Source organism: Vipera ursinii (genome assembly GCF_947247035.1).
Source record: "Vipera ursinii genome assembly, chromosome: 17".
Classification (NCBI taxonomy): domain Eukaryota; kingdom Metazoa; phylum Chordata; class Lepidosauria; order Squamata; family Viperidae; genus Vipera; species Vipera ursinii.
This window is the reverse complement of record NC_139530.1, coordinates 6,115,873-6,139,693: the sequence shown is the minus strand read 5'-3', so window position 1 is coordinate 6,139,693 and position 23,821 is coordinate 6,115,873. Positions and strand designations below refer to the sequence as shown.

At 45.6% G+C, this 23,821-nt stretch overlaps 1 protein-coding gene across 2 annotated transcripts; it reads left to right on the top strand.

The window, feature by feature from the left end:
- The first annotated feature begins 280 nt into the window (after positions 1-280).
- On the top strand, positions 281-15,690 carry AGTRAP (angiotensin II receptor associated protein). 2 transcript variants are annotated; one of them, XM_083375583.1, is made up of 5 exons: positions 281-359; positions 7,489-7,523; positions 9,939-10,050; positions 11,679-11,880; positions 15,121-15,690. In XM_083375583.1, exons 1-5 carry the CDS (start codon positions 333-335, stop codon positions 15,231-15,233), a joined length of 489 nt encoding a protein of 162 aa, XP_083231709.1. In that variant the 5' UTR covers positions 281-332; the 3' UTR covers positions 15,234-15,690. The 2 variants fall into 2 exon arrangements, with proteins under 2 accessions (XP_083231709.1, XP_083231710.1); XM_083375584.1 differs by lacking the exon at positions 11,679-11,880 and having other exon boundaries at positions 289-359.
- Positions 15,691-23,821: the final 8,131 nt, after the last annotated feature.

Here is a 23,821-nt window from a genome sequence, read left to right as displayed (position 1 = left end):
CAGGTCGTAAGGATGGGGCCAACCGCCTGGCTTCTGAGCCACGGGAAGGCAGGTTGCAAGTGGCAGTTCGGGGGAAAAGGAGGATGAGAGTGGCTACAAGGAAAGGCCGGCTGATTTCCCGGGAAGGGAGAGAGCCCTCTGCACAAGCTCAGAGGCTCGCCGCCTCGGGGAAGCCGTTGCTCCGGAGCGGCTCCGCTTCGCAGGCGGGCCGGACTTTGGGGCTGCCCTTCCCGGAGGAGGAGGAGGAGAAGGGACGGAGGCAGGCCGGGGCGGGGCAAGGCTGGCCGGGAAAGAAGAAGGGGAAGGCGGCGGTAGCTCCAGGCTCCTTCGCTATGGAGATCCCCGCCGTTAACTTGAAGGTAGGTCGAGATTTCACCTGGCCAGGTGCGGAGGAGGCGCGGGTGACCTGGGTGGACGCGTTCCCACGACCCTCTGTGACCCAGGAGCGGGAATCTAGCTTGCGGAGAGGATCGGGGGCGGCGGGTCGCAGAAACCCGGAAGGCGAGCGGGCGGGATGCGCGTGTCTGCTCTCTGCCTCCCCGCAGACACGCGAGAACCTCGGGTGGGGGTTACGGGAACGTGGGGACGGGTGCAGGGCGAGGGGAGCCGAGCCACCGGCCGGCCGGCGGGTTGGCTAAGTCAGCCAGGGCAAAGTGGGGCGAGGAGAGCAAGAAAGCGGCACACACACATACACAAACACACAAACACATACACAGCTGCAAACGTGCAGACCTTGGCAGTTGGGGCGAAGATAAGCTTTTATTTTATTTGATTTTTATTTTATTAATATTTCTATACCGCCCTTCTCCCGAAGGACTCAGGGCGGTGCACAGGGCAAGAATCAAATACAAAGTTACAAATGTTAAAAAAAAGATTAAATAGTTGCCCGTTAAAACAACTAATACACTACAATTATAAAAAAAAACAACCAAAAATACAACAATAAAAATACAAAAATAAAAACCTGCCCATCCCCCTGACACCCCTGCAAGGTAGGCCCGCTGGCTCTTCCTCCCCTTCCTCCTCTTCCTCCTCCCCCCCCCCCAGCTGTAAGTTGTAAGTCTTGGGAATGACTCCCTGGGTGGAATCCAAGCCATAGGTTTCCTTGGCACGTTGCTGTGTGCGACAGACCTCTCGCGCACAACTGCAGGAAGTGGTTGTGTTGATAAGAGGGGGGAGTGTTGGAAACTGAGTGAGGAGGGTGTGTGTGTGAACCTTCAGATCACTCTTGGGCCATCCCCAAGTGACGACCCTCCTTGCACCACCTGCTGTAACCCAGGTGCGTCGGGGCAGGGAATCCACAACTTGAAGAAGGAGTGCGGACTTCAACTCCCAGAATCCCCCAACCTGCTGTGCTAGGCTTAGGCTAGGCTGGGGAATTCTGGGAGTTATATTATTATTATTATTATTATTATTATTATTATTATTATTATTATTATTATTATTATTATTATTATTATTATTATTATTTATTAAATTTGTATACCGAGTTGAAGTCTGCACCCCACCCACCCACCCCCTTCAAGTGGCTAAATCAGGGGTAGGCAACCTTGGCCTCTTTGATGACTCGTGGACTTCAACTCCCAGAATTCCTGAGCCAGCCATGCTGAGGGGAAAGAGAGAGGTTTCCAAGCTGAGCCATGCTGGCTCAGGAATTCTGGGAGTTGAAGTCTACGAGTCATCAAAGAGCCAAGGCTGCCTATCCCTGGGCTAAATTTTATTTTATTTTTATTTTATTTTTATTTTAATTCCATTTATATCCTGCCCTTCTCCGAAGACTCAGGGAGGCTTCTCTCCCTTAATTTGCTGCCCTAGCTGAACTTTTTTTTTTCCCCCTCTGGATGGAAAGCCAGCCCTACAAGCCAGGATCCCACCCCGATTTTGATGGGCTAACTTTTTCAATGCAAGGGAGGATGCGGCCTTGCCAATAGGATACATCCCTTTCCCTGAGGCCGTTACACTGTATTTCTGAAATCGCGGAAACCTTGGGGAAAAAAACGGTTTGGGTGCCTTTGAATAAAATGGGTCTCTTTGTTTGTGAGAAGTTACACTTGCTTTTTTTCCCCCGCTGTGTAGTCCTGGCGTAGTCCCCTGTGTAGTCCTGGGTTTAACAGACTAACACTGATTAACTTTATCATGTGTGTGTGTGGGGGGGGGGAAAGATGCCTTAACTCTTGGCTCGGCTTGGCTGTTAATTAACACTCTGCAAACGAAGAGCCACAAAAGAAGCAGAACCGATCAGCGGAGATTTTTAAATGCACATTTTTTTTCTGATATTTTTTTTTAAAAAAAACTTTAAAAACCTTTATTGAGTTTTGTGGTTTAATTTGGATAAGACCCTAGGATTGGTTAAAAATTGGGCTGTTTGGCTCCTGAACCTAAACAATTTGCTCCTGGAGGTTCAAGTAGATTAACATAATAATAGAATAGAATAGAATAGAATAGAATAGAATAGAATAGAATAGAATAGAATAGAATAGAATAGAATAGAATAGAATAGAATAGAATAGAATAGAATAGAATAGAATAGAATAGAATAATAGAATAGAATAGAATAGAATAGAATAGAATAGAATAGAATAGAAAATAGAATAGAAATATAGAAATATAGAAATATAGAAATATAGAAATAGAATAGAATGAATGGAAATAAAATAGAATGAATGAATAGAATAAATTGAATAGAGAATGGAATGGAATATAAGAGGATATAGAATAGAATAGAATAGAATAGAATAGAATAGAATAGAATAGAATAGAATAGAATAGAATAGAATAGAATAGAATAGAATAGAATATAGAATAGAAAATAGAATAGAAAATAGAATAGAATAGAATAGAAAATAGAATAGAATAGAAAATAGAATAGAATAGAAATATAGAAATAGAATAGAATGAATGAATAGAAATAGAATAGAATGAATGAATAGAATAAATGGAATAGAGAATGGAATGGAATATAAGTGGATATAGAATAGAATAGAATAGAATAGAATAGAATAGAATAGAATAGAATATAGAATAGAATAGAATAGAATAGAATAGAATAGAATAGAATAGAAAATAATAGAATAGAATAGAATAGAATAGAATAGAAATATAGAAATAGAATAGAATGAATGAATAGAAATAAAATAGAATGAATGAATAGAATAAATTGAATAGAGAATGGAATGGAATATAAGTGGATATAGAATAGAATAGAATAGAATAGAATAGAATAGAATAGAATAGAATAGAATAGAATAGAATATCTTTATTCTCATTGTGTAACTCACAACGAAATTAAGTGCTGTCCACCGTGCGCATTACCCACAAGTGAAAACCACAAATAAGAACGTGCATTATATACACACACAGCCTTCACATTCTGTTCACCGTTGCACTCCCCCTAACATTGCCCTTCCGTGTTGCTTTTTCAACAAGGCAACTGGACTTTCTTGGGTTGTTTTTTTTTTCCTCTCTCTTTGAAAACGTTTCCCTTCTCATCCAAGGAGCTTCCTCAGTTCCGACTGAACTGAGTGAAGGTCAGTCGGAAACTGAAGAAGCTTCTCGGATGTGAAGCCAAACGTCTTCAAAAGCTGCCTTTTGAAGGGGGGGGAAACACACACACCTTTGGGACAAACCGTGACCGAGAACCTCCCTAGATGTCGATAGAGCCTCTTTGTTCAGAGGCAGTCTACCCTGAAAGAGTTTGAAGACTTGGGCAAGGGGCCGAAGGGAGTTTTATTTCTGCTTGGCTTCCTCAAAGGCCTTTTGTGGCAGAAGCTGGCCCCAAAGAAACTCTTAGCTCAGCAGCCCGGCTGAGCATCCGCCAAAATTTCACAATTGCCTAAAACTGTGACAGAGACTCCATGGGGTTCCCCCCACCCAGGCCAGGCTGTTTCTTCCCGGTGTGTGGAAATACACACTTGAGTCACTTGTTTTCGAGCGGATGGCTCAGATGCCACGCAAGGAAAGCGTGACGCCGGAAAGCGGGCAGAGGAGAGAAAACGAACGAACCAGAATTGCCAGATTCTTTTTAGCCGTCTTGAAGTCCTACGGGAGGTTCTCCTGGGGCCAAGAGTCAGGATTCCCTCAGCATTGCCCAAATTTCCTTTCCTTTCTCCATTCTAGGTGTGTGTGTGTGTTTGTGTATGTGTGTGTGTGTTGCTCTTACTTCCTGGTTTAAATTTTGTTTGGACATGAGAATGATTTGGAAAAGCTGCTCCCCTAGGATTGTGATAAGAGACTTGGCACTTCTCTAAAGATTTGCTTTGAAGGCTTTCCTTCTTTCCTTCCGTCCCTCCTTCCTCCCTTCCTCCCTCCCTCTCATCCATTCATCCATCCATCCACTAATCTATCCATCCCATCTCTCCTTCCTTCCTCCCTCCCTCCCTCCCTCCCTTCCTTCCACCAATCTATCCATCCCATCGCTCATTCATTCATTCATTCCTCCAGCCAGCCAGCCATTCATCCATCCACCAATCTATCCATCCCATCTCTCCTTTCTTCCTTCCCTTCCATCCATCCATTCATCCATCCATCCATCCACTAATCTATCCATCCCATCCAATCTCTTTCTTTCCTTCCTTCCTTCCTTCCTTCCTTCCTTCCTTCCTTCCTTCCTTCCTTCATTCATCCCCTCCCTCTTTCCATCCATCCATCCACCAATCTATCCATCTCATCTCTCCTTCCCTCCCTCCCTCCCTCTTTTCCATCCATCCCATCCCACCTTCTTTCTTCCTTCCTTCCTTCCTTCCTTCATTCATCCCCTCCCTCTTTCCATCCATCCATCCACTAATCTATCCATCCCATCTCTCTTTCTTTCTTTCTTTCTTTCCTTCCTTCCTTCCTTCTTTCATCCCGTCTTTCCATCCATCCATCCATCCACCAATCTATCCATCCCATCTCTCCTTCCCTCCCTCCCTCCCTCCCTCCCTCCTTTCCACCCATCCCATCTTCCTTCCTTCCTTCCTTCCTTCCTTCCTTCCTTCCTTCCTTCCTTCCTTCCTTCCTTCCTTCCTTCCTTCCTTCCTTCCTTCCTTGGTTACTTGCAGCATAACTGCAAAACCAGTATTCAATCAAAAACAGAGGCTACACTATAGCAGCAAACAGGATGGTAAATCTGGTGAACACACACACACATGGAGGGAAAACGTATACCAACACAACTTGCAACCCACCCTTGGCCTGCTGGGGGCCATTCACATCACCGGGATGCCCTTGTGCCCAAGGAGAGGTGCCAGGACAGAGAAGAGACACGTTCCTGCCCGTTGCTGCTTGCACTGCTGCAGGCTGGACCCGCTGAAGCCTTCAGATGGTCTTCAAGGGCAGCCCCAGGTGGAGTGTGTTGCAGTAATCAAGTCATGAGCTGATTAAAGCATGAGTGATGGTCTGGATCTAGGAAAAGGAACAATTGGCAGATGAGACGAGAATGGGACACTATGTGAGTAGGCCACCCCGTGTGTGAGTTGGCCAGCTTTATAAATACGTGCAATAAATAAATAATAATAAATGCGGAATTGCACAGCCTTCAGGATCTGGGAGAGGCGTGAAAAACATCCGTAAAAATCAGGCTAAGCAATTTTGGAACTGGGAACACTTACAAAGCGATCTCGAGGTTTGTAAAAGCTGCCGTCTCTGTTTTTTGTTTTTTGTTTTAATATTGTGTTTTTTATGGGAAAAATGCAATTAAGGATTATGAAACATTTATTTCCCTCCCTGTAGGCACAGACAGCCCTCCCACTCCTATTTTAATTTTGGAAGCCGCAAGGGGGCAATTAAATTTGTCAAATGTGCTCTGCGCGTGCACTGGGGCTTTTCATTTTAATAACGCTGCCCTGTAAACACCCCGGGTGGATTTTAATTAACTGAGCAGCTTTTTATGGGTGGATTTTCTGTGAGAGCCCTCTTAAAAGACTTGCCGGCTCATATAATCAGATTTTGTTTTCCCCCCCAAGAGGAAATAAATGATAAATACATCCCACTATGTTTCACTCCTTTAGGACTTTTGAAAAAGAATGAATAGCAGGTAGATGGTATGGAAGCAGGCCAACAATATCCATATTTTTATCTTCCTAGTCTACATTTTAGCTACCACTTTAAAAAAAAAAGCTGAAAATCCATCATTTATTTAGGAACATTTACGTATTTCCAGGCTACAAATCAGAATTTTAAGCCAGGATAGAAGCAGTTCAGAAGTAAAAGGAAGGGTGTTTGAGGTCTGTTCGGAAGTATTTTTTAAGAATGCAAGAAGAAAAAAAACTTAATCATCTATTAGCAAATTCCAGCATCTGGGGTGGAAAATTGTTTAAGAAGAGAAAGTGAGAGGTATTTCAACATAGATTTGACTGCAGGAAGAAAGAAATTTGGGGGAATTTGGCATAAAAGAAGAGAGCCTTGTGGTTTTTAAGCCTCTTTTCCTGGCCTGGTGAAATTTTAGGAACTAAAGCATGTTTGTTTGTTTTTTTTTTAAAAAAAATATGGATTCACTTCTGCAGATATTATTCAGAGATGATCCAGCTGCATTTAGGATCGATCTCTCTCCCTAGCTTTCCCGTATTTTTCCCCAGATGTGCTCATTTACACCTGTGCAACTGGTTTATTATTCCTGAATCTTAAGGCACAATACTGATTGATTGGTTGTCGGGTAGCTTTTTTGTGATTCCTGAAATGCGAACCCGTGTGATGCATGCCCACAGGCTTAAATGAAATTGCGCTCTGGATCTGAAATGGTGGTTATTTTTTAAATTCTCTTGGTTTAATACGCCTGCCCAGATGTTTTCATCTTTGCTGGATCCGCAGTCTGGTGGCATGACTAATTGTGTTACAGTTTTGTTTGTTTGTTGTTGGGTTTTTTTAAAAAATAAATGCCTAGAGCCATCCGTGGGGAACGTGTGATGTGAAAAAAAAAATATTTTTAAAAAATGAATAATATTGGCCTTGTTGCTTGCTTGCTTGCTCATGCGGGGTCAAAGATACAAACTTCCTGTTTCCTGGTTTTCAAAGAATTCCTCGCCACCGTAACCGAGATAATTCACTGAGCTAATGATGCTCAAGATCAATTTTATATACAGAATAAAACAGATTAGGGTTTGTAAGCGCTTTCCACATAAAATAGATGTGTTAAATAATTAGGGCATGTTATTTTTATCGCTGAGTTTGGAGGAAACTTCTAGGAACGTAGCAGCAAATTTGGCATACTGGTGTGAAGCTTCATTCAAGTGTTTGTGTGTGTGTGTGTGTGTGTGTGTGTGAGTGTGTATTTTTGCACAACCCCTTTCACTAACCTGGCGCCCCTCCAGATTAGCCCAGATCCAAAGCTGAGTTGATTTGGGCTTTTAAAGAGTTCCCATTTTAAAAACAAAAAACCACAAACACACACATCTGGAATTCATAGGGATTTGGCGGAAAAGAGATGTAGGTGAACGTTCCCAATGAATAATATCCTTGGAATAAGAAAAGTTGGTCAAAATGGGTATTTAATTCCCTCTGTTTCACTTTCAGGCAATTGTCCTGGTTCACTGGCTCTTGACCATATGGTGAGTGACACAGTCATACTCTGGAATTTGGAGGGGTGGGGTGGGTGGGTGGTGTCGAAACAATTGCGCAATGTCATTGTTCTACATTTATGTAAGATTAATATATTTAGGCAAGAAAAATCAAATGTACAGGTATAGTATAAGTCAGGGGTCAGCAACCTGAAACAGTGAAAGAGCCACTCGGAACCGGTTCCCTCACAAAAGGAAAAACTGGGAGCTGCAAAAAAATGTGTGCACATGTGCATACATGCGCGCATGCGCAGAACAGGGTTTGACTGAAGAGTGGAGCCAAGGTGAGATATGCACCTACCCTGCATATTTGAATTGATTGGTTGACTCAGCCTTCCATCCTTCCGAGGTAGGTAAAATGAGGACCCAGATTGTTGGGGGGGCAATTAAGCTGACTTTGTAATAATGCCGCTTGGGGTGTGTGTGAAAGCCCTAATAAGCAGGCATATACATAGAATGAAGGCTACTGCTAAGCTTGTAAGCTGCCCTGAGTCTTCGGAGAAGGGCGGGATATAAATGGAATTAAAATAAAATAAAAATAAAATAAATTTTTTAGTCCCACTTTTTTTTTTTTTGGACTGCACATGGCAGAGGACTGGGAGCCGCAGGAGACGGCTGAAAGAGCCGCATGCGGCTCTGGAGCCGCGGGTTGCAGACCTGTGGTATAGGTGTTACCTTGCTCAATAGTAGCAACTGTGACAGGAATCTCGGAGTCCTAGTGGACAATCCCTTAAATAGGAGCCAGCGGTGTGCTGCAGCTGCTAAAAAAGCCAACATAATTCTAGGCTGCATTAACAGAGGGACAGTATCAAGGTCACGTGAAGTGTTAATACCACTTTACAAAGCCTTGGTAAGCCCACACCTGGAATACGGCATCCAGTTTTGGTCACCATGATGTAAAAAAAGATGTTGAGACTCTGGAAAGAGTACAGAGAAGAGCAACAAAGATGATCAGGGGGCTGGAGGCTAAAACATACCAAGAACGGTTGCTGGAATTGGCTGTGTCTAGTTTAATGAAGAGAAGGGCGAGGGGGACTTTGATAGCAGTGTTGCAATATCTCAGGGGCTGCCCCAAAGAAGAGGGAGTCAAGCAATTCTCCAAAGCACCTGAAGGCAGGAGAAGAAGCAACAGATGGAAACTCATCAAGGAGAGAAGCAACCTGGAACTAAGGAGAAACTTCCTGACAGTTAGAAAAATTAGCCAGTGGAACAACCTGCCTCCAGAAGCTGTGAATGCTCCAACACTGGAAGTTTTTAAGAAGAGACTGGACAGCCTTTTTTCTGAAATGGTATGGGGTTTCCTGCCTGAGCAGGGGGTTGGACTAGATGACCTCCAAGGTCCCTTCCAACTTTATTATTATTATTATTATTATTATTATTATTATTATTATTATTATTATTATTATTATTATTATCTCTGCCACGGGTACACTGCCTCCATGTTATACATTAAACGAGTAGAAAGTCTGGTTTTGATATAAACAGTGCAGATTGGTGAAAAGTGGGACCCCAGAGAAGCCTGTGTGGGTCAAAGAATGTGCAGCCTGGTCGGCAACGAGACAGGGGCAGTTTTGAGGCGTCCTTGATAGTCTGATCTCATATGCTAACAGAGGAGAAAACACCAAAGGATCTTTTTATAAAGCCTTAGTAAGGCCACCCCTGGAATACTGCGTCCAGTTTGCGTCACTTTGTTGGGACTTTGGAAAAAGTGCAGAGAAGAGCAACTAAGATGATCAAAGGCCCGGAGACTAAAACATAGAAGAACGGCTGCGGGATTTGGGTTTGGCTAGTCTAAAGGAAAGAAGAAAGAGGGGAGAGATGATAGCAGCGTTCCAGTATCTGAGGGGCTGCCCCAAAGAAGAGGAGGGGGTCACGTTCTTCTCCAAAGCACCAGAGGGAAGGACGAGAAACAACAGTTGAAAACTGACCAAAGAGAGAAGCAACCTGGAATTAAGGAGAAACTTCCTGACAGCGAGGACAATTAACCAGTGGGACAGCTTGCCACTAGAAGTTGTGGGTGCTCCATCACTGGAGGCTTTTAAAAAGAGTTTGGATAACCATTTCTCCAGAATGGGGTATAGGGTCTCCTGCCTGAGCTGGGGGTTGGACTAGAAGACCTCCAAGGCCCCTTCCAGCTCTATTCTGATTATTATTACCTTTACGTTACATTATTATAGGTGGTCCTCGACTTACGACCACAATTGAGCCAAAAATTTCTGTTGTTAAGTGAGACAGTTACGTGAGTTTTGCGCTATTTTATGACCTTCCTTGCCACAGTTGTTGGTAACCCGGTTGTTAAGCCAATCCAGCTTCCCCCCATTGACTGCTCCTACTTTCCTCCACAACAACCCTGTGAGGTAGGTTGGGATGGCGGAGGGCACAGATCAAACCGTCTTCTGCTTGCAGGGGCTGCATGGACTACTGGTTACCGCAAACCTACGCCTGGAGTAACTACACCGTCTTTGCCCTGGGCGTCTGGGCGATTGCGCAGCGCGACTCGGTGGATGCCATCTTCATGGTTTGTGAATCTCTGTGGGGGCTTTGATTCGGTAGCCAGCCGGAAGAAGGGTTGGTTGAGAACGGGGAGCCTTGCAGAAAGCTGGGGTTAGCCACATAAAGTGGTCAGTGCCTCTTTGCAATGCCTTGTTAAGGCCATGCTTGGTTGCCATGTTTTGCTCTATGCCGTGTATATTGGAGCTGGTGATCCCGAGAGCCGTATGCAACAAAATCTCATTTTAATGTATGCTGATTAGTGTGCATTTAAAGTGACAATAACACTATTCTATTCTATTCTATTCTATTCTATTCTATTCTATTCTATTCTATTCTATTCTATTCTATTCTATTCTATTCTATTCTATTGCACTGCACTGCACTGCACAGCATTGCATTGCATTCCATATATTCTATTCTATTCTATTCTATTCTATTCTATTCTATTCTATTCTATTCTATTCTATTCTATTCCATTCCATTATTCTATTCTATTCTATTCTATTCTATTCTATTCTATTCTATTCTATTCTATTCTATTCTATTCTATTCTATCCTATCCTATCCTATCCTATCCTATCCTATCCTATCTTATCCCATCCCATCCCATCCCATCCCATTCTTCCATTGCATTGCATTGCATTGCATTGCATTGCATTGCATTGCATTGCATTGCATCTATTCTGTTCTGTTCTGTTCTGTTCCGTTCCGTTCCGTTCCGTTATTCTATTCCATTGCATTGGATTGCATTCCATTTTCATTAATTCTATTCCATTCCATTCCATTATTCTATTCTGTTCTGTTCCGTTCCGTTCCATTCCATACATTCTATTCTATTCTATTCTATTCTATTCTATTCTATTCTATTCTATTCTATTCTATTCTATTCTATTCTATTCTATTCTATTCTATTCTATTCTATTCTATTCTATTCTATTCCTATTCCTATTCCTATTCCTATTCCTATTCCATTCCATTCAATCTTTATTCTATTCTATTCTGTTCTGTTCTATTCTATTCCTATTCCTATTCCATTCCATTCAATCTTTATTCTATTCTATTCTGTTCTGTTCTATTCTATTCCTATTCCTATTCCATTCCATTCAATCTTTATTCTATTCTATTCTGTTCTGTTCTGTTCTGTTCCGTTCCGTTCCATTCCATTCCATTCCATTCCATTCTATAAAAGATGCTGGGACTCTAGAAAGAGTGCAGAGAAGAGCAACAAAGATGCATAAAACATGGCAGCAGGAATTAGATAAATCTAGTTTAGTGCAAAGAAGGAAGAGGGGGGACATGATAGCAGTCTCCAGTATCTCAGGGGGTCAGAAAGAGGAGGGGGTCCACTATTTTCCAAAGCACCAGAAGATAAGAAACAACGGATGGAAAACTAATCCAGGAGAGAAGCAACCTAGAACTAGGGAGACATTTCCTGACAGCGAGGACAATTCATCAGTGGAAGGTCTTGCCTCCTGGAGTTGTGAATGCTCCAACGCTGGAGGTTTTCGAGAAGAGACTGGACATCCGTTTGTCCAGAACAGCCCAGGCTCTCCTGCTTGAGCAGAGGGTTGGACTAGAAGACCTCCAAGGTCCCTCCCAAGTCTGCGGTTCGGTTCGGTTGACGCTGCTCTGGGGCTGTGTTTCCTTCTCCAGTTCCTGACCGGCTTGCTGTTGACCATCCTGACCGACATCGTCCACTTCAGCCTTTACTACCAGGTGGTGGAAACGAAGCTGACCGACACCCTTCGCTTTTGCACCGGCATGGCCATTTTTAGCCTCCTCCTCAAGCCGCTCTCCTGCTTCTTCGCCTACCAGATGTACCGAGAACGGGGAGGAGAATACGCCCTGAACCTAGGTAGGCCGGGACAGTCTCGTGTCTCCAAAGATGTCCTGGGCACGGTCCTTCTGTTCCCCCCAGAGGCGAGTTGTCATCCACCTGGTGGGTTTTCCTGCCCAACTAGGAATGACCGGCTGTTGTGCTTGCGTTTCCAGCGCTCTCTGGCCCTCGGTTCCTCGGCTTTGCCAGCCCGCTTCCGCCCTGCCCTCCGGCCCATTTTTTTTATTATTATTTGGTTTCTCTTCCTTTGCAGAGCTGGAGAGCCCGCCGGCCAGCTACGTGATCCGGGATAGTAGTGATTCCAACCCTTTCCCCCTCCTGCGTGGCTTTTGAAGTCAACTTTCTCTTCCATTTTATGGGTGGCTTCCCTTGGACTGTGGCTTGCTGCTTGCAACGCGCCTCCTCCGTTTTCTGCTTCCATGTTCTCCTTCTCCTCCATCCTTTCTTTTCCTTCTCCTGCATCTTCCCCTCCATCTTCTCTTCCTCCTCCATCTTGTTTTTTTCCATCTTTTCCTTCTCCTTTATCTTCTCTTCCTCAACCATGTACTCCATCTTCTTCACCTTCTCTTTCTCCTTCATCTTTTCTCCCCACCTTCTCCTCCGTCTTCTCTTTCTTCTTGTCCATCTTCTCGTCTTCCTTTTCTCCATCTTTTCATCCATCTTCTCTTCCTCATCCATGTTCTCCTCCATCTTCTCCACCCTCTTTCTCCATCATCTTTTCTCCCCATCTTCTCGTTCTCCTCCTCCTTCTCCTCCATCTTCTCCTCCACCGCCCATCTTCTCCTCCATCTTCTCTTCCTCATCCATGTTCTCCTCCATTTTCATTTTCTCCACCATCTTTTCTCCCCATCTTCTCATTCTCCTCCTCCTCTTCCTTCTTCTCCTCCTCCTTCATTTTCTCCTCCATTTCTCTTTCTTCTTGTCCTTCTCCTCCATTTTCTCCTCCACCTCCCATCTTCTCTTCCTCATCCAGGTCCTCCTCCATCTTTGCTTTCTCCTCCATCTTTTCTCTCCATTTCTCCTTCCCCTTCTCCTTCATTTCCTCCATCTTCTCTTTCTTCATGTCCTTCTCCATTTTCTCTTCCTCATCCATGTTCTGCTCCATCTTCACTTTCTCCATCATCATTTCTCCTCCTCCTTCATCTTCTCCTTCTCCTTCATTTTCTCCTCCATTCTTCTCTTTCTTCTTGTCCTTCTCCTCCATTTTCTCCTCCACCTCCCATCTTCTCTTCCTCATCCAGGTCCTCCTCAATCTTTGCTTTCTCCATCATCTTTTCTCCCCATTTCTCCTTCCCCTTCCCCTTCTTTTTCTCCTTCTCCTTCATTTTCTCCATCTTCTCTTTCTTCTTGTTCTTCTCCATCTTCTCTTCCTCATCCATGTTCTGCTCCATCTTCGCTTTCTCCATCATTTCTCCTCCTCCTCCTTCATCTTCTCCTTCATTTTCTCCCCATCTTCTCTTTTTTCTTGTCCTTCTCCTCCACCTTCTCTTCCTCATCCATGTTCTCCTCCCTCTTCTCCCCCTGCTGTTAGATGCTCCATAACTGGAGGCACAAAGCCCTCTAAACCTCAAAGAGTGTCTTCATGGGTTCAGCATCTTCATTGCCAGGCGTCTAAAGAAGCTAGCTTTTTTTCCTGCAACAGGGGAGCACAACTGGGACTTTTGTTTAGTTACCACTCCCGTAACACGGAGGCTGCAAATGTGCAATATTAAAGCAAGATTTTTTGCAAAGATGTGTGATCAGCTGCCTCCTCATTCCAGACCCAAATATTGACACCTGGGAACCCTGATTTTGCTGAAGCGAGAGGAGTTATTAAGAGGGGGAATACTGGTGCAAATGTCTCTGTGTGTTTTTTGCACTCTCTCAGAAGAATTTGGAGACCTGGGCAGGATCAGGCCTCCCTTCCCAGCCTCACACACTCTTTCCAGCTCCTTAGAAAAAAACTATAAACCAGAAGTGGTTCCAGACACAGGTTTCCAGGCCTCCTTGGTCCATCTAAGCATCAAATTGCCTAACGTGATCTGGTGGCAATGGGAATGGACTACAGGCCCCATCGTTCTCCACCCCTCGCCAACTACTGCTGTAGTTTAGGAATCCCATAATGTTCAGATCTGTCCCTGTTCAGGCACGGAGCTGCTTCTAGCGACATTTTTCTCAGATTCTCCAAGATGGCGTCTGTATTATACTGTCCTATAAGAGCTCTGGATTTTGAAACCAATTCAGCCCCAGTTTGTGCCTTGTTCTCTGGACCGGTTTACGACTGTCCCAAAGAGCCAAGGAAATGAGCTTCTTTAAGGTGGACTGCCTCCGGCTTGGCAGGTTTTATTTAACACACATCCTTTGGCTTGGCTTCCATTAATCACTTGACATTTTGTCAGTGTTTTCATTTAGACTCTAGTGGGTCGAATTTGGTTAATTCGGTACTGCAAGCAGTTGTAGCTATGAGGCCCTGTTCACACAGGGCTTGGCTGTGCCGAACCGAAGTCAACCCAGCCAATGCCATTTGGGGTAGCAAGAGTTGTGTGGAGCCTAAACACATTTGTCCACGCAGAGCCTGCCAGCCAAGTACGTCTCGCTAAGTGTCCGTGGAGATTCCCCGTCAACCAGGTCATAATTACAAGAGCCTTGGTGGAACAGTGGGCTAATACCTCCTTAAGTAACACCAGCTGCCTGCCATTAGTGCAGGTTCGAGTCCCACCAGGCTCAAGGTTGACTCAGCCTTCCATCCTTCCGAAGTAGGTAAAATGAGGACCCAGATTGTTGGGGGCAATTAAGCTGACTTTGTAATAATGCCGCTTGGGGTGTGTGTGTGTGAAAGCCCTAATAAGCAGGCATATACATAGAACGAAGGCTATTGCTAAGCTTGTAAGCCGCCCTGAGTCTTTGGAGAAGGGCAGGATATAAATGGAATTAAAATAAAAAATAAAATAAAAATAATTATCCCAAAGGTGTTTTTTTTCCCCAGGAGGCAACTGGACTCCCTTCGTTTTTTCTTTGAAGACGTTTCGCTTCTCATCCAAGAAGCTTCTTCAGCTCTGACTGGATTGGTGGCGGGGTGGGTGGGTGGGTGGGTAGGGGGGACAATCCAGCTAAGCTGCTGTGGGTGATACTGCCAGACACCAATCTGGCCATAAACTTTGAGAGCGGGCAACTAAATTTCATTTTTGATGTGTGTCGTCGTGCCAGCAGTTAAAAAAAAATGACAATAAAGGTTATCTACCTTCCCACTAAAAATGTGTTTCAATCTCACCTTTGCAGGTGTGCTCGGCGTCAGCCAGGATACCAGCGCCTACCAGTCCATTGAGACGCCAGACCCGCCGCGCCCGTACCCCGACGTGGCTAGCAGGGGGGCCCAGCCCCCCTCTTACTGACGGCCTTCAGGGCAATCTGAAGCAGCCGGTCCCTCTTTGGAAAGGAGACTTGGCCCGTTTTCTCCTGGTGTGCTGTTCGAAGGAAAGTTTCTCCTTCCAGACGACGCTCTCCGGCTGAGCCTCCACCTGCGAGGAAAATCTTAAAATGTGAATATTGCCCCCTTTTTCTTCGTCCCTTGCCTCAGGCGCCGAGTTTCTAAAACAATGTCTTCTTCGCACAGACTTGACCAATGTCCCCCCCCCCCCGAAATGTGCTTTTCATCGGGGGGGCGGAAAAGGCATCGCTTTTCTGCGGTGTCGTCCAGCGTGGCTCGTGGCAGTAGTGGCCGACCTGGCCTGGCTGATGTTTGCAGAAGACGGCGGTTGGAGGAAGGGCTGGAGGTCATAAAGAGAGGCGGTGAACTTTTATCTCAAGCCTTGCCTTAAAAATTGCAGCTCCTCCATTCCCATCGTTGGCTTAGACCAGGGGTCGGCAACCTCGGCTATGCTGGCTCAGGAATTCTGGGAGTTGAAGTCCACGAGTCATAAAAGAGCCGAGGTTGCCGACCCCTGGCTTAGACTCTCTGGAATTTGGTTTTCAGGGAGAATTAAACAAGCTTCTTTCTTTCTTTCTTTTTTTAATAAAATGTTTCTCAAATCAATTGTCAAAGGTCTCCGTGGCTTTCGCTGGGGCTGAGTTTGTCGATTTCCGTGGTCCTCGGGAAGAAGACGTTTAGGGGGTTAAAAATAAAAAAGGGGAAATGCTAAATTGAGGAAGGGGTCTTGCGACATCCGAGCTGTCCTGCAACTCCCATCAACCGCTGTCAGTAAGACCTGGAACTGCCTCAACTAAAAAAAAATAAAAATGGGTGAATTTGAAGGATGCCCTTCAGTCCTGGTTTTTTTTCCCCAGAAGATTTATTTATTTATTTTTATTTTAATCCCATTTATATCCCGCCCTTCTCCGAAGACTCAGGGCGGCTTACAAGCTTAGCAATAGCCTTCCTTCTATGTATATGCCTGCTTATTAGGGCTTTCACACCCCCTCCAAGCGGCATTATTACAAAGTCAGCTTAATTGCCCCCAACAATCTGGCTCCTCATTTTACCTACCTGGGAAGGATGGAAGGCTGAGTCAACCTTGAGCCTGGTGGGACTCGAACCTGCACTAATTGCAGGCAGCTGGTGTTACTTAAGGAGGCATTAGCCCACTGCTCCACCAAGGGTCATTTACTGCCTAAAACCTTATCTTTAATGTCCCCCCCCCACTAATGTTTTCTTCTGATTGCAATTTTCACAGTCTCGGTTTCTTTCTGGAGTCTGAAGGAGGGGGCTTAGATTACAGCTCCCAGCATTCCCAGTGAGGGTGGGAATGATGGGTGTCGGGGCTGAACACAATGGAGGGGAGAATTGCTTTACGGATTCCCCCGTTGTGGCAAAGCATGACACAACACTGAAGCAAATGACCGTGCACAAAGGATTTTAAAGTGTGATCAAAAGCTATTCTCCAAAGCTCCTGAAGGCAGGACAAGAAGCAACGGATGGAAACTCATCAAGGAGAGAAGCAACCTAGAACTAAGGAGAAACTTCCTGACAGTGTGAACAATTAACCAGTGGAACAAACCTGCCTCCAAAAGTTGTGAATGCTCCAACACTGGAAGTTTTTAAGAAGAGACTGGACAGCCACTTGCCTGAAATGGTATAAGGTTTCCTGCCTGAGCAGGGGGTTGGACTAGATGACCTCCAAGGTCCCTTCCAACTACTTCTTCTTCTTCTTCTTCTTCTTCTTCTTCTTCTTCTTCTTCTTCTTCTTCATATTATTATTATTATTATTATTATTATTATTATTATTATTATTATTATTATTATTATTATTATTATTATTATTATTATTATTAAAAGGCAGCTCGGTTTGAAGAAATGTCATTTAAAAAAAGACAGTTATTTTGCTAAAATTAAAAAGCAAAGGAAAAATGCAAGAACAGGACAGTGTAGTTTTTGCACTCCTGTTTGTTTTCTCCTGCTTTGGAAATTTTTACTAAGGCTTGTTTCTGGGTTTTTTTTGTGGTTGGTTGGCTGGTTCGTTTACTTTCCATCCTGGCAAATTTAGAGGGCTTATTTTGTCAATTGGAACACTCGTGTTTAAAACAAACCAGGTTTGTTGAGAAACAGGGTTTATTTTTTTTTCTCTCTCGCCCGAGGTCTCCCTGATGGGGCTGAATTCCTGAATTTCTCGGCTTATGAAAAAAAATAAGTGTTTTTGTGCTCAGGGAGGTTAATCCAGGCTTGTTTTGGGAAGCGGGAAGAACGTAGCTAAAGTTTGGTTGTTTGGAGACCCCGACATCTTCCCCCCAAGTTTTTTTTAAAAATGGTGAACGATGGGACAAGGAGCCTGAATGCCGTTTCTGAATGTCAAGGATGTACCATCATTCAAAGTTACAACCGCACTGAAAAATGTGACTTATGACCGTCTTTCACACGTACGACCTTCGCAGAGTCCCCGCAGTCATGTGATGGAAATTCTGACGCTTGGCAACTGGTTCATATTTATGACGGTCGTGGCATCCTGAGGTCACGTGACCTTCCGACAAGCAAAGTCAGTGGGGAAGCCAGATTCACTTCACAACCGTGTTACTAACGTCACAACTGCAGCGATTCAGTGAACAACGGGGCAAAAGTCGCTTAAGGAAAGTTTCACTTAACAGAAATTTGCCATCGTAAGTCGAGGGCTGCCTTGCACAAGGCTTGACAGGTAAATGCCGGCCAACGCTTTCTGGCCTTGAACTGCTTTCAATTTCATTGGTATGAGTTTGCCTCTGTGGCTCGAAGCTTCGAGCCGCCCAGAGTCCCTTCCGCTTCAGTAGAAATTAGAATAGGATAGAGCTGGGAGGGACCTTGGAGGTCTTCTAGTCCAGCCCCCTGCTCAAGCAGGAGAACTTATGCCATCTCGGACAGGTGATTGTCCAGTCTATTGAAATAAATAGAAAGAAATAAAAGGGAAAGGATTGGAGCACAACATTGCAACTTGTTGTGATTCAGGGTCAGCCTATGGGTTCGGCAGTTGGGTCGGACGACTCAGAGGAGGAGGAGGGGGGTGTTGAAGAGCTTGCTGATGATGGCCTTGAGGCTCCGCAGAGCCCTCAGCCGGGCCCCTCCCACCTGGTCACGACGGAGACCCAGCTGTGTGAGCCTGACAGCGTGGATGAAGATGACCCACAGCTGGCCCTCTTCAAGGACGCCCGACGCAGGAGGCAGTCAATCAGGTGTAAACAGAGGAAGGCAATGGGGCACCTCGGAAGGAGGCAGAGAGAGGCCACGCCCTGAACTGTATTTAAGGGGAATGTGTGGGAGGGCTGGTTTGCTGAAGGCAACCGCTTGGATAGTTCCTGCTTCATAGCTCCTGTTTCATGGTTGGTGTCTTGTCTTGCTCTGTTTTATGTTAATAAATTTGGCAGGCTTTATTCCAGCCTCTTGCCGTTTGTAAAGGGGTTGTCCCTGCTTTTGCTGCAGGGCCGGTAGCAGGCTGGTACAGAACACAACTTTTCCTTTCTCTTCACCAGATTTCGTTTCGTTTCCAGGCTCCAGATAGGGGAACAAAGCTCTCCTTCACATGTGCTTTCCATCCCGGATCTTCCTCCTCATGAAAGAGAAATGAAGGATAAGGGGAACGGGCTAGCAGCATTCCAGTACTTGAGGGGCTGCCCCAAAGAAGAGGTAGTCAAGCTATTCTCCAAAGCACCCAAAGGCAGGACAAGAAACAACGGATGGAAACGAATCAAGGAGAGAAGCAACCTGGAACTAAGGAGAAACTTCCTAACAGTGAGGATAATTAACCAGCGGAACTGCTTGCCTCCAGAAGTTGTGGGTGCTTCATCGCTCGAGGTTTTTAACAAGAGACTGGACAGCCGCCTGACTGAAATGGCATAGGCCCGTGGTGGCGAACCAATGGCACGCGTGCACACAGAGCCTTCTCTGTTGGCACGCACGCTGTCGCCCCAGTCCTAGGCCTTCAGCTGGGTTTTATAAAACCTTCTCGCTGGAGGTCTCCGCCACCGTGTGCAAAAAATAAATAAATTCAATCAATCAATCAATTTCAACTTCCCGTGGGGGGAAAAAAGGTCTCACAAAGTTGGAATTGATTGATTGAACTTTTTAGTCCCTCCCAGACTGCCGTTACCACCTCAGCCATGCCCACCCAATGGGCCATGTGCACCCAACTGGTCACACCCACCCAATGGGCCATGCCCACCTGGCACCCGATGATACATGTGGGTTTGGGCACTCGGTCTCCAAAAGGTTCGCCATCACTGGCATAGGTTCTCCTGCTTGAGCAAGGAGTTGGACTAGATGACCTCTAAGGCCCCTTCCAGCTCTCTTCTCATTCACACAGAAACCCGCGGGACTTTGTAGGTGCCCACTAATGTTGACCACTGGATGGAGATGTCCCTCTGAGCTCCGTCAAGAAGAGACACAAGATTCTTCTTCTGTTGTCCCCAGTTCGAGTCTGGCCTTGGTGCCGAGGACGATGAAGAACACCAGACACAAGGTGCCAGTTTCGTCGTCTTTTATTGGTGTGGGACACAGGTCTGCAACCCGCGGCTCAGGAGCCGCATGCGGCTCTTTCAGCCGTCTCCTGCGGCTCCTAGTCCTCTGCCATGTGCAGTCCAAAAAAAAAAGTGGGACTAAAAAAGTTCAATCAATCAATTCAAATATGCAGGGTAGGTGCATATCTCGCCTTGGCTCCACTCTTCAGTCAAACCCTGTTCTGCGCATGCGCGCATGTACGCACATGTGCACACATTTTTTTTGCGGCTCCCAGTTTATCCTTTTGTGAGGGAACCGGTTCCGAGTGGCTCTTTCACTGTTTCAGGTAGCTGACCCCTGGTGTAGGAAGTCATCCCCACCCCCCAGAGAAGGAAGTATTAAAAGGGCCGAAAAATATATTTCCTCAAAGGATCTTCAAGAGGCAGAAAAGCGTGCCCAGTTTTTCTTAACAGCCCCAAATTTATTTATTTATTTATTTTAATTCCATTTATATCCCGCCCTTCTCCGAAGACTCAGGGCAGCTTTACAAACTTAGCAATAGCCTTCATTCTATGTATATGCCTGCTTATTAGGGCTTTCCACACACCCCAAGCGGCATTATTACAAAGTCAGCTTAATTGCCCCCAACAATCTGGGTCCTCATTTTACCTACCTGGGAAGGATGGAAGGCTGAGTCAACCTTGAGCCTGGTGGGACTCGAACCTGCACTAATTGCAGGCAGCTGGTGTTACTTAAGGAGGCATTAGCCCACTGCTCCACCAAGGCTCTTAATAGCCCCCCAGTTTCCCTCCCGCAAGCAGAAACCAGCTCTAGTAGAAATGCAGATGTAAACCATTCAGGAAAGTTGAAAGTAGAAGTTTAGGAAGGCAAAGACCCCTAAAATCTACATACCCCACCCAAAATCTAAGACAGGACACAATAGGATTAACCCACAGATGCCAAAGGGCACACCCAGAATACGTGACACAGGAAATACAAAGCCTCAAACCGGAACAGGAAGCAGCTCCAAGCAAAAGGCTCCGGAGGGTATAAAAACCCACTCCCTACGTGTGCTCACTCTCTTCTTCTTCCAGAGCCCTCTTCCTGTCTGGCTCTCCTCTTTCAATAAACTGCAACCTTCGTCCTAAAGCAGTCGCCATGCCGTTTATTCCCGGCTTGGACTGAACCACGATGAAGACTTTTCTTTCAACAATGAAGTACCCCGAGAAAGCGGATCCTGGCCACAAAGCTCAAACCACAGAATTAAGACAGCTTTGTACAGTTTCACTAAAGCAGAAGGTGGAGCAGAATATTCAGACTCAGCCAGAGTTTCATTTCAACCTTGCGAATTCTCAAGCTTCCTCTTTCCGTTATACATATTCAAGATGGGCAGTGTTTCATATTTATTTCTTATCTACAGTATGCAGGGCTGTGGGTCTATACATATGTTGTATGTAGTGTGGCTCGGTGTGTGTCATGTACGTGTTCACTTTGAGAACGGGCCACTAAATTTCATTTTTGATGTGTGCCGTTGTGCCCACAGTAAAAAATGACAATAAAGGTTATCTTATAGGTAAAGGTAAAGGTTCCCCCGCACACACGTGCTAGTCGTTTCCGACTCTAGGGGCCGGTGCTCATCTCCGTTTCAAAGCCGAAGAGCCAGCGCTTGTCCGAGGACGTCTCCGTGGTCACGTGGCCGGCATGACTAGACGCCAAAGGTGCACGGAACGCTGTTACCTTCCCACCGGAGTGGTCCCTATTTTTCTACTTGCATTTTTTACGTGCTTTCGAACTGCTAGGTTGGCAGAAGCTGGGACGAGTAACAGGCGCTCACTCTGCTACGCGGCACTCGGGATTCGACCCGCCAAACTGCCGACCTTCTGATCGACAAGCTCAGCGTCCTAACCCACTGAGCCTGATGGGGCTGAATTCCTGAATTCCTCGGCTTATGAAAAAAATACTGTTTTTGTGCTCAGGGAGGTTAATCCCTATTTTTCTACTTGCATTTTTACGTGCTTTCGAACTGCTAGGTTGGCAGAAGCTGGGACGAGTAACAGGCGCTCCACTCTGTTACACGGCACTCGGGATTCGACCCGCCCAACTGCCGACCTTCTGATCGACAAGCTCAGCATCCTAACCCACTGAGCCACCGCATCCCTGATGGTTATCTTATATCATCTAATAAACATTTCAATAATAATCTTAACAATTATTCTATTGGTCTCTAGCTGTCCCCAGTCCTAAGCCTTGGCTAATGAATGCTTCAGGAGTTATCTAATACACATCCTATTTGCTCCAGGCCAGGGGTCTTCAAACTTGGCAAGTTTAAGACATGTAGACATCAACTCCCAGAATTCCTCAGCCAGCTGGCTGAGGAATTCTGGGAGTTGAAGTCCACAAGTCTTAAAGTTGCCAGGTTTGAAGACCCCTGACTCCAGGCCATCTCTACTCCTAGCTTTTAGCTGAGCTTGCAAGAGGCCTAAGTCTTTGTTAGTTTTATCAGCTTTTTAACCACCCCAAATTGTTACAGGCTTTACCCCAGCATGTTCCCTGTGAATAGGCGTCCTTTGTTCTTACCAGACAAACTCCGCAATTAGAGACTTCCTGGACTCTTTTGAAGCGTGTATGCCTAATCTTGCTTTGTTTTGGCATCTAGCCCATCACTTCCACATCCAGTTTTGGTCAAAAAAGATGTTGAGACCTTGGGAAAAGTGCAGAGAAGAAGCAACTAAGTTGATTAAAAGCACAGAGACAAAAAAAAAACATATCAAGAACGTTTGCAGGAATTGGGTATGGCTAGTCTAGAGGACGTGGTGGCTCAGTGGGTTAGGACGTTTTGCCTTCTTTTGCTTTGAGAAATAGGTTACCGGAATTGTGTACGTCTAGTCTAGTCTAGGGATGTGGTGGCTGAGTGGGTTAGGATGCTGAGCTTGTCAATCAGAAGGTCGGCAGTTTGGCAGGTCGAATCCCGAGTGCCGCGTAACAGAGTGAGCGCCTGTTACGCGTCCCAGCTTCTGCCAACCTAGCAGTTCGAAAGCACGTAAAAAAAATGCAAGTAGAAAAATAAGGACCGCTTCGGTGGGAAGGTAACAGCGTTCCGTGCGCCTTTGACGTCTAGTCATGCCGGGCCACATGACCACGGAGACGTCCTCGGACAAGCGCTGGCTCTTCGGCTTTGAAAGCCTTGGTGGAGCAGTGGGCTAATGCCTCCGTAAGTAACACCAGCTGCCTGCCATTAGTGCAGGTTCGAGTCCCACCAGGCTCACAGTTGACTCAGCCTTCCATCCTTCCGAGGTAGGTAAAATGAGGACCCAGATTGTTGGGGGCAATTAAGCTGACTTTGTAATAATGCCGCTCGGGGGCCCCCCGAAAGCCCTAATAAGCAGGCATATACATAGAATGAAGGCTACTGCTAAACACATTGATTTGTGCTTCTTAGATTGTAAGCCGCCCTGAGTCGTCGGAGAAGGGTGGGATATAAATGGGATTTAAAAAAAAGAAAGAAAGAAATGGAGATGAGCACCAGCCCCTAGAGTCGGAAACGACTAGCACGCACGTGCGGGGGAACCTTTACCTTAGTCTAGAGGAGAAGCAAGGACCAGTATTCAAGGAATTGAGGGGGGTTGCCAGAAAGTAGAGGGAGATCAACTTATTTTCCCAGGGGCACAAAAAAAAAAAAACAACGGAGGGAAACTAATCGAGGAGAGAAGCAACCTGGAATTAAGGAGAAACTTCCTAACGGCGAGGACAGTTAACCAGTGGAACTGCTTGCCACTAGAAGTTGCGGCTGCTCCCTCGCTGGAGGCTTTTAAGAAGAGATCGGATGGCCATCTCTCCAGAATCTCTCATCCGGAAAGAGAGATCCAGCCTAGAATTAAGGAGAGATTTCCTGACCGGGAGAACAATTATCCAGGGGAACGCAAGTCTCAAGCAGGAAACCGGATACCATTCCAAGACAAATGGCTCTTCTTCAAAGCCTCCAGTGATGCAGCACCCGCACCAGTGATGCTGGGGATGACCTATAAAGCCCTAAACGGCGAGGGTCCAGGATATTTGAGGGAACACCTGGTGCCAGCATCAAGCTCC